At 40.7% G+C, this 8,764-nt stretch overlaps 1 protein-coding gene across 1 annotated transcript; it reads right to left on the reverse strand.

The window, feature by feature from the left end:
- Positions 1-441: 441 nt before the first annotated feature.
- Positions 442-8,758, reverse strand: TFAM (transcription factor A, mitochondrial). Its single transcript, XM_017733749.1, has 6 exons — positions 8,613-8,758; positions 6,655-6,725; positions 4,647-4,796; positions 3,189-3,284; positions 2,314-2,370; positions 442-1,363 (listed from the first exon to the last, which is right to left on the reverse strand). The coding sequence occupies exons 3-6, from the start codon at positions 4,746-4,748 to the stop codon at positions 1,151-1,153; spliced, it is 468 nt and encodes a 155-aa protein (XP_017589238.1). The 5' UTR covers positions 4,749-4,796; positions 6,655-6,725; positions 8,613-8,758; the 3' UTR covers positions 442-1,150.
- Positions 8,759-8,764: the final 6 nt, after the last annotated feature.

The raw sequence follows: 8,764 nt of genomic DNA on the forward strand, positions 1-8,764 counted from the left end.
GCGTTTGCCTCCCCTCGACCATCTTTATTAGGAGAAGGGGAAAGGGGAGGACTGGGGGCGGACCCGGGGTGAGCGGCCAATCAGACACTGCTGAAGAGTCTGAGTTACATTTGGCTTTGCCCGCGCTTGGAACAAAGGAGCTCAGAGCACGTCTTTGGGAAGGGGGAGGGGAAGCTCGGAACAGGCAGCAACAAGGGCCCTGAGCAACCTGACTTAGTGAGTAGCATCCCTTCCTACAGGAGGGGTATGGGAACCATGTGATCTTGAAGGACCCTTCCAAGCCAAGCCTTTCTAGAATTCCATGATTATTTTGTGGGTCACTCAGAACAGATGAGATCCACCAACTACTGAAAAAGTTGGCCTGCCTTGTAAAAACAGATTCCTCAAAATACCAATAAGACTTTAACTAAGATGGAAAGACCGCAGGAAAGAAACCAACCATCTCTTCAAAATACCTATATTTATTACATCAAAACTCAAAGTCCAAACAGTTCACATTTTTTCTTTTCCATCTAGGTCGTCCCAAATGTGACAACAGCAAGTCAAAAATGTTTGTATGTATCCAAACAAAACCATGGAATGAAAGTCCAATAAAGGTACATTCATACAAAAGTCATATGATCTTTAATCAAATGCAATGTAAGTGGCATACACAGATTAACAGGTACAAAAAGATAGATGCATAAAATAAAAGCTAGGATTTTATGTTTCTTGTGCCTGTTGTTGAAATGCAGAACATCTCACTACCAATAACATGGAGAGAATAAAACATAGCAGCATTAATTCCGATTTCAGTCCTTATTTACAGAATTTAGATGGTAACATTGTAGAATATTCTTTCTTTCATAAAGAAAGAAACTTTATTTTTTCATTAAAAAATACCTTATAAAAGCTGACTATTATCTACCATTATTGGAGAGCTCTGCTGATGTCAGTGAGTATCAGTATTCACAGTTGATTAACCGACTGCTGTTCTACATTTCAGGCTATACCTACAGTGATTATATCAGTCACTTCTGAGAGACAGTAACTCCTCTCTTACCTGATCACCTTTCAAAAGGGCCCTTCACGGATTTTCCAAATTTCAGTGCTAATGCTGACTGCAGCATTAACACAGCAGGAAAGAAATAGTACAACCAAAGGGGTTTTTTTATTCTTCGGATTTTTTTAATTTTGCCTTGTTTCCACCTGAGGAAGCTTTGGCTGTTTCAGCTTGCTTTGCAGTTCCAGCAGGTTTCTTTTTTAGCCTTTGCTTTTTGGAACGCACCAGGTCTTCACGTCCCAGTTCAATCATTTTTGCTTCCCATGACTTCATTTCATTCTCATACCGAACCTTATCATCTTCAGCAAGCTGCAGGTATGGCTGAAAGAAAATAAGGTATCAAGAGTTACAGAAGGGTCTTTTTCTGGAAAACTGCTGCAACACAAAGGTGACTTAGAACAACACCTGTGCAGTGAACAGCCCAGGCATTTGCTTTCACCACCAGCTAATTGGAAAAAAAAAAAATCAAACTTGCAGAAAAATACAAAGCTTTAGCACTAAATTGCAGTTATATCAACAGCTGGCCATCCCCTGAAGAAGTTGTTTATTCAGTACTGCTACTAACAGTTAAGGCTTTTTTATTTGGGCACTAGTTTGAGAGAGCTGGATTATGTGAGGCACAGGAATATATACTGCTGTAGAATTATTTCAACTTATTTCTCTACAGTAAGAACATGAACATACGGTGTGTCCTAGGTACACATTAAAAACCACCTGGAAGAAGAGCATTCAGGAGGAAGGACAGTAGGGTACAGAATACCTGAAAATGTCAAGGTTTAGTTCAGATTTCAGTAGAGCACCCCTCCACTTTTGATTTGCTCATCTACAGGTTCGTAGTTCAATACACTGAGAAAGCTGGCAGAAAATTATCCCCCAGACAACCAAAGTTAATAGATTACCCTGTGCACATCACTTGCAGATTTCTGTTGCTTTCCCTTGTAAATAGTCTTTCCATGAGCAGCAAATTCTTATGCTGGTTTTTAAAGATATTGTGGACTATTAGAAAAAAATCAAATTGTTGCATATTATTCCACCTTCTTTTCTAGATATTAGTTAGCATCCACTTTAAGGCACACTGAACTTCTATCCCACTGACTCACATGGAATAAAGGTAATGACAATCTTTTTCAAGATGCATGAGTATCTTGGAGTATTTTCCTCAGTATTACATTTTGAGCAACTGAGTTCAAGATTTTGTACGAATATATCAATTTTGACTCAAGTTTGTAATTCTGATTAGATCAGAGCCTCATCCAAATCCTCTGACATACCTGCTTTTGGGAAGTAGACAGTTTTTGCCATGTATCAAATAGTTTCTTCAGCTTTGCCTAGGGAATGCAGAACATGCAATACATGAGGGCTATTTTAGGAGTAGACTGACTTCAGAAGGGTACAGATGAATGCTGCACGAGTGAAAGCCAAGCATAAACCAATGCAAAAAAGCACAAAGTCACAAATCTTGCTTCCCCTTATTTACTCTTTTAATGTAAGTAAACAATAGAGTTCAAAACAAGCTTCTGGGCATCATCTGAGCCACATTTACAGCCTGGGCCTCAGCTGACTGGAGAAGCCTGCCTTGTACATGGAAAACTGAGAAACAAAATACATCCACCATCCTGACTTACTGACTAAATGTGTAGGGTAAGGAACACATGATGCACACAGGGCAGGTCTCCACCACTTCAAGTGCTATAATCCACCAGTAACTTACATCACCCCAAAGCACAGTTTAGTGCAGAACTTGTGAGTTTGCTGAGGAACTCCTGCATGTTCCATACCACCGAGCTGTAGGAGGTAAAATAACCTGCTACTGCCAGAACAGGAGCACACCACCACAACTCTTAGAAAAACTATTCTATTTCTACATCAAAACAAAGAGAAGAATAATTCTCTCCTTACAAAAGGAACAAATGAAGTCTGTAACACTGAAGTGCAAAAACTTTAAGGCTGTATACCCACACAGCACTTTATACAGGCCATGTCAGTAGTACAGCCAGATCGCCACAGCCTAAAGAAAATAACCTAAGCAATGCAGCATCGAGACACTGAACTACTGAACAGTATCTTTGAAAATGACAGAATTTAAACTACATTTTCCTGAATACAATGGATACATTAAAAAAACCCCCAATTTTTCCTGGCTTACCACAGGTGAAATTCCCTCACTTTCTTGAAAATTTTCTGACAGGAAAATGTTAAAGCCGCTACGAGCTCTTTTAGGTTTTCCAAGCAGATTCAATTCCTTTAAAAACAACAGAAGAAGTTATTCCATCTACTAAGCATGCATTTGTTCTAAATCTAAACTTAGCATTTGTCTTTATATTTTATAGAAAAATCAAACACAAATTCTTTCTTTGGAGTTTTATTCTGTAAACTAGACTATATGTCAAGATGCTCTTCGTGCTTTTCAAGACTAATGCTACACTACAAAAAGCTAACAACTTGAGTTTTCACAAGTTGTTGAAAAAGCATTTAAAACTGATTCTTACTCCAGCTAAGTCTTCCAGAAACCAAAAGTGTTACTAAATTCAACTCTGTAATAAAGTAATGATGACAGGTTTTCTATTATTCTTCAGTAAGGCTTCCGTTTCTGGTGTGAAATACTGCCTGCGTGCAGAGAAGAAGGCAGACACCCATCTGTGTAGAGGTGAGAGGCTGGAAGAGAACTGGGTTTCTGCTATCAGAATGCTTTGCCTACAGGGATGATGGCTAGAGAATGAAAGTACAGCAAGTTCTAAATGCAATTACACTTCCTGTTTTCTCCAGTCCTGATACTCCCATTGGAGCCTAGGTGCTGTAAATTAACATCTGCTCAGGTATTAGATATGTCAACTGAATTCCTTGTGGTGCCATACTCTAAAAAGGATCAGCAGAATCATTTAGATTAAAAACTCCCTCTAAATAGGGGTCTTTTAAACCAAATTTGTTTTGCTTTTGCCAGTTAGAGCAATGCCACACCAGCAGTTTAATTCACAGAAATAAGTAAGCAATATGTAACCCCTTTGATTTTGCCAGACACACCATAATATTGTACCTTTACAGATGGTTCTAAGGATTTATACATAAACCAGACAAAAGGGAATAAGGAAGATGATCCTTATGAATATAATAGTAATGGACACAAACAGATGTCACAGCAGCAGCGATACAGTGGCAGAGTCCAAGAAAGGAAGGAAAAAAGGCTACTTCAAACAGCTGCTACCTTGTAGGGGCTAGTGAGGGAACAGACACAAAGTCTTTGTGAAAAGCTATTTCTGGATGTCTTCCCATCCAAAGAGTTGCTGGTCCAAATGTCTTTTACTGCCTATCCTTTCTCCGGTAGCTCAAGAAATAGGGAGAAAAAAGCATAGAGAAGCCACCTCTAAGCACAAAGATATGTGCTAGTTCTGTGCTCTTCAAGCACAGGAAAGCCACTAAAACAGCTGCTAACACCAGTAATTATTTTAGTCCATGGCATTCTGGGGGGTTTGTGCTTGTTGTGCGTTTTCTTTTATTCGGAGTTGCTTTTGTATTTCTAAAACATGCTTCAACTCTGCTTTGCATACTAGACAAACAGACTTCAGGTTCCTTGAGAGAAAAGAAACCAGAACTTCAAAATACTTACTCTTTTTGCCCTGATTGATCTTCTCTTTGCCACTTGTTTTCTCCTCTCCTCTTTCAAAGCTGCAGCTTGGGCTGGAGTCAGTTGGGCTTTATAAGCAGCCATCTGCTCTCCATATCTTTTCCAGTCCGTCTTTCTTGCTTCCTCATAAACCTATGGCACAAACCACCACCAGCCTTAAAGAAATGCTTTCAGTCAGAAGCACTTGACCATTAGACAAGCTAACGTTTCTAACCTATGAGTAGAAAAATTATAGACTGAAAAAAATTACCCCAGAACATCAGATTTTCATGTTTGATTCCCTGTTCTACATTTCAGAGACACAGAGGGAAAGGTACACAGAGTGAGAAGTCCAGAAGGGATGTGAGAGCACCTCAATTCTTTTGAACAAAGATATTTCCTTTAGAAAACGGCACTTAGTTCCTAACTGCCTCTAATTGTTAACTGCAACCAAGGAAGAACAACCATTACTTTGCTATAAATAGCATTTAAATTTTGCAAAGATCAGCAAGTCCTAGAGTTGCTTCACGTTATCCCTTGAAACTGCCACTCAGAGAAACTTCACTACTTATGACTTAATTTGCTGACTCTTAAAAGAAATTTACATGAAGCAAAAGAATTTGGTCCTTTCATTAAAACTGAGGTTTCACCTAACTTACACACAAGAGGAGAACAACTTTACAAAACTTGTATTATACATGTAATGCAATATTGCCATTCAAAAAGGAGAAAGAATTGGTCTGCAGCCCCACAGCTACATGGAACGAGAGCTGTATCATTTCTCCAGCAAGAGATTAGAACTGTTAAAGCCAAGGTCATGTTCAAGTGCAAGTAGCAAAGTATCTTCCTTTACTGGGTTTGCATGGCCAGATTTTTGTGTTGAAGGAGGTACAGGAATGGTTCCTATGAGAAGCTGCCATGCCTGATGGAGCCAAGGCCAGCCAGCTCCAAGAGGCACCATTGGCCATCAGTGATGGTGGTGGCACCTCTGAGATAACAGAGTTAAGAAGGAGAAAAAGAAAACTGCACAACTTCAGCCAGAGAGGGCAGGGACACACACCATGTCAGAAGAACATTTCTACCGATCTTAAGATCAGGGAAGGAGAGGCAGGAGATGCTCCAAGCACCAGAGCTGAGGTTCCCCTTCAGCCTGTGGTGCAGCCCACAGTGAGGCAGCTGTGCCCTTGCAGACCATGGGGGAGCAGAGATCCACCCGCAGCCCATGGAAGAGACTACACTGAAGTGAGAAGATGCATAAAGGGGGCTGTGACCCCATGGAGGACACACAATAGAACAGCCTATTCCTGAAGGGCAGCAGCCCATGGAAAGGAACACATGCTGGAGCAATTCCTGAAGAACTGCAGCCCATGGGAAAAACTCATATTGTGAGCAGTTCATGGAGAATTGTCCCCTGGGGGAGGGCTCCCATGCTGAAATTTTCCCACTTAGCAGGAAGGAGCAGCAGAAACAACACATGATGGACTGACCTCAGCCTCCATTCCCTGTCCTCCTGCACTGCTGTCAGGAGGAAGTAGAGAAATTGGGAGTGATGTTGAGCCTGGGAAGAGTGGGGAATAGGAGGAAAGGTGTCTTAGGATTTTAAGTTTTTACTTTTCATTATCCCACTCTGATCTGATTGGTAATAAACTGATTTCCCCAAGTGAAGTTCATTTTGCCCTGACAGTAACTGGTGAGGGACCTCTCCCTGCTTTATTCCAACCCACAAACTTTTTGCTGTATTTTCTCTCCCCTGCCCAGCTGCGAAGAGCAGCTGAGAGTGGCTTCGGTGGGCACCTGGCATTCAGCCAGGGTCTCCCCACTACACTTCCCTTGAGTTATTCAAAGCTCCCAATTCTCCCAACTGTTTTGATGTCTGAAGCCCTTTGAAAACAAACCCACCAACCAAAAACACCCACCAGAATAAACAAAAAAAGCCACAAGAGACACCAGACCAAATAAAAATCCACCATCTGTAGAGTTCAAAGTACTCAGGGAAAGGATACAACCGTACCTGCTTCTGTGATGCGGGTAAATCCTTCCATGCACATGCTAATTTTTTAATCAGTTCCAGGTTGCTCGATTCTGTACATTAAAATCAGAAAGCCCAGAAATAAAGATCAACATTGTATCTTTAGTAAGGTTCTTCAGTTTTTACCAAAGAAAGCTGTCACAAGTATCATCTTCCTGTACAAATGCATTTTCCTCCTTTCATAAACTACCTCACTGTGGCAGTTAAAGGGCATTGCAGTATTTGGGGGATGGGGAAGAGTCATTGCTCGCCTGGAAAAAAACATGCAGTTATGAACTGAAGCACCATTTCAAGGCAGCTATTATCACTCCACAAAAATTTCGTATTTTTTGTCTTTTGAGCTGGATCCTTTTCTATACAATGCAAAATGGTCTGAATTTGGAGGGCGGAGCAGGAGAAACCAAAAGTAAAATTTCCAGTTCTAACTTTTTTAGCAAAAACAGTCTGCTGAATTCTTCATTCGAGTATAACGTGACTTTATCCACTTAATATAGCACATATACTTTGATCTTTATTATCCTTTACTTACAGTATTATTTAAAAGAAGTTAAAAAAAATGTAATTTCCTTCTCCAGCAAACAAAATTACTTTAGTCTGCTTTGGTTTTCAGCTGACTGCCTTTGCCTCTGGCTCTTGCACTATGGTGATGAGGCCTCCAGCCAGACTTGAATTTGATAAGGGAAAAAGAATAATTAAAAAGCAAGCAAGCAAGCAACCAACCACAAAAAGGCCCCAAGCAGACAAACCCCAAACAAACCCAAGTGTTGTGCAAAGAGGATATAAGGTCTTCTTTACATGCAAAATCCTTTACAGGCTTTCCCTCTACTTCACAATAAAAGAAAAAACAGATGAGCTTCTCTCCCCCTTGAGATGTAAAGTTCAGCCACCTCAATGGTGGAAAAGTGTAACTAAGCTCTTCTCAGTAACCTGACTTTCAGAATTCTGGAAAAACAAGACAATGAAAAGGTTTTAGTGCAAGTAAATCGGCCTTAAAACCTTTGAAAATATGATGCTATGACCACTGATAACAGAAAACAAATAAATTATTGGGTTATTTTTGATCATTACCTGTTTCGGAACAAGAAAACCCCAAACTCTCCATTTGTATATAAGATCCAGTATGTTTATTTGCAGATTATTCAAATTTTGGAAATGTGGAAAACACTAGTGTGGTGCATAACTACAATATACTCTAATCAGTTACCAACCTATGAGAGTGGAACTCTTGAACTGGTGAGGTAAGTAGGATATCAAATGGTTTTCCCTACTTAAATCTTCCTCAGGATTTGCCCAATATGACCATGGTTCTTTAAACATTTTAACCTTCAACAGTATTTCAAAACCAGCATATCTATTCTGCAGCTCTCTGGCAAGAGTCACTGCCTTGCCTGTAACTGAAGTTTCTGATAGTAAATCAAACATATTCACAGAAAACCATTTTCCTCTAAATACATTTACTTTTTCTCCCATATATAGTAATGCAATCAAGTATCTGTAATTTTTCAATTACTAAGCCTCAAAATAAAATCATACACAGCTCATAATATCAGCAAAAGTGTACTTCAAATATATGGAGTCCAAAAATAATTGAAAACCATAAATCATTGTTAACATGTATTACCTAGATGAGATATTTCATCAAGCATTTTTAAAGTTACACACGCATGTTCACTTTTTTGACTTATGAAGCACAGAAGACCAAGCAGGCACGTGCAGGCAGTGAGTATGGCTATGCTGGATTCACCCCGGGAATGGTACGGATAAACAGATGAGTTGCATCTCCGAGATCACGACAGCTTAGATCGCTCCCGAGGTTCGCTTTTACAAAGGGACAGGTTGTTCCGGCTTCCTGGCTCACCCCACTCTGGGGGGCGGCGGTATCTAAGCTCCGGCGCCCAACAGCGCCAACCGCGGGCCCCGCCTCCCCTCAAACCTCGTACCTGGGTTTTTTTCCCTAAAAGCCGGACGGTTGTCTATCACAAAACGAAGATAGGCGGTGAGGGGCCGCTTCGGGCGCTGATTCGAGCTGATCCCCCGAGACAGGCACTGCTCCGCCGCGGCACCGGCCTTGCACACAACGGCACCGTCGAGG

Source organism: Corvus brachyrhynchos, unplaced genomic scaffold (assembly GCF_000691975.1).
Source record: "Corvus brachyrhynchos isolate BGI_N302 unplaced genomic scaffold, ASM69197v1 scaffold334, whole genome shotgun sequence".
NCBI lineage: Eukaryota > Metazoa > Chordata > Aves > Passeriformes > Corvidae > Corvus > Corvus brachyrhynchos.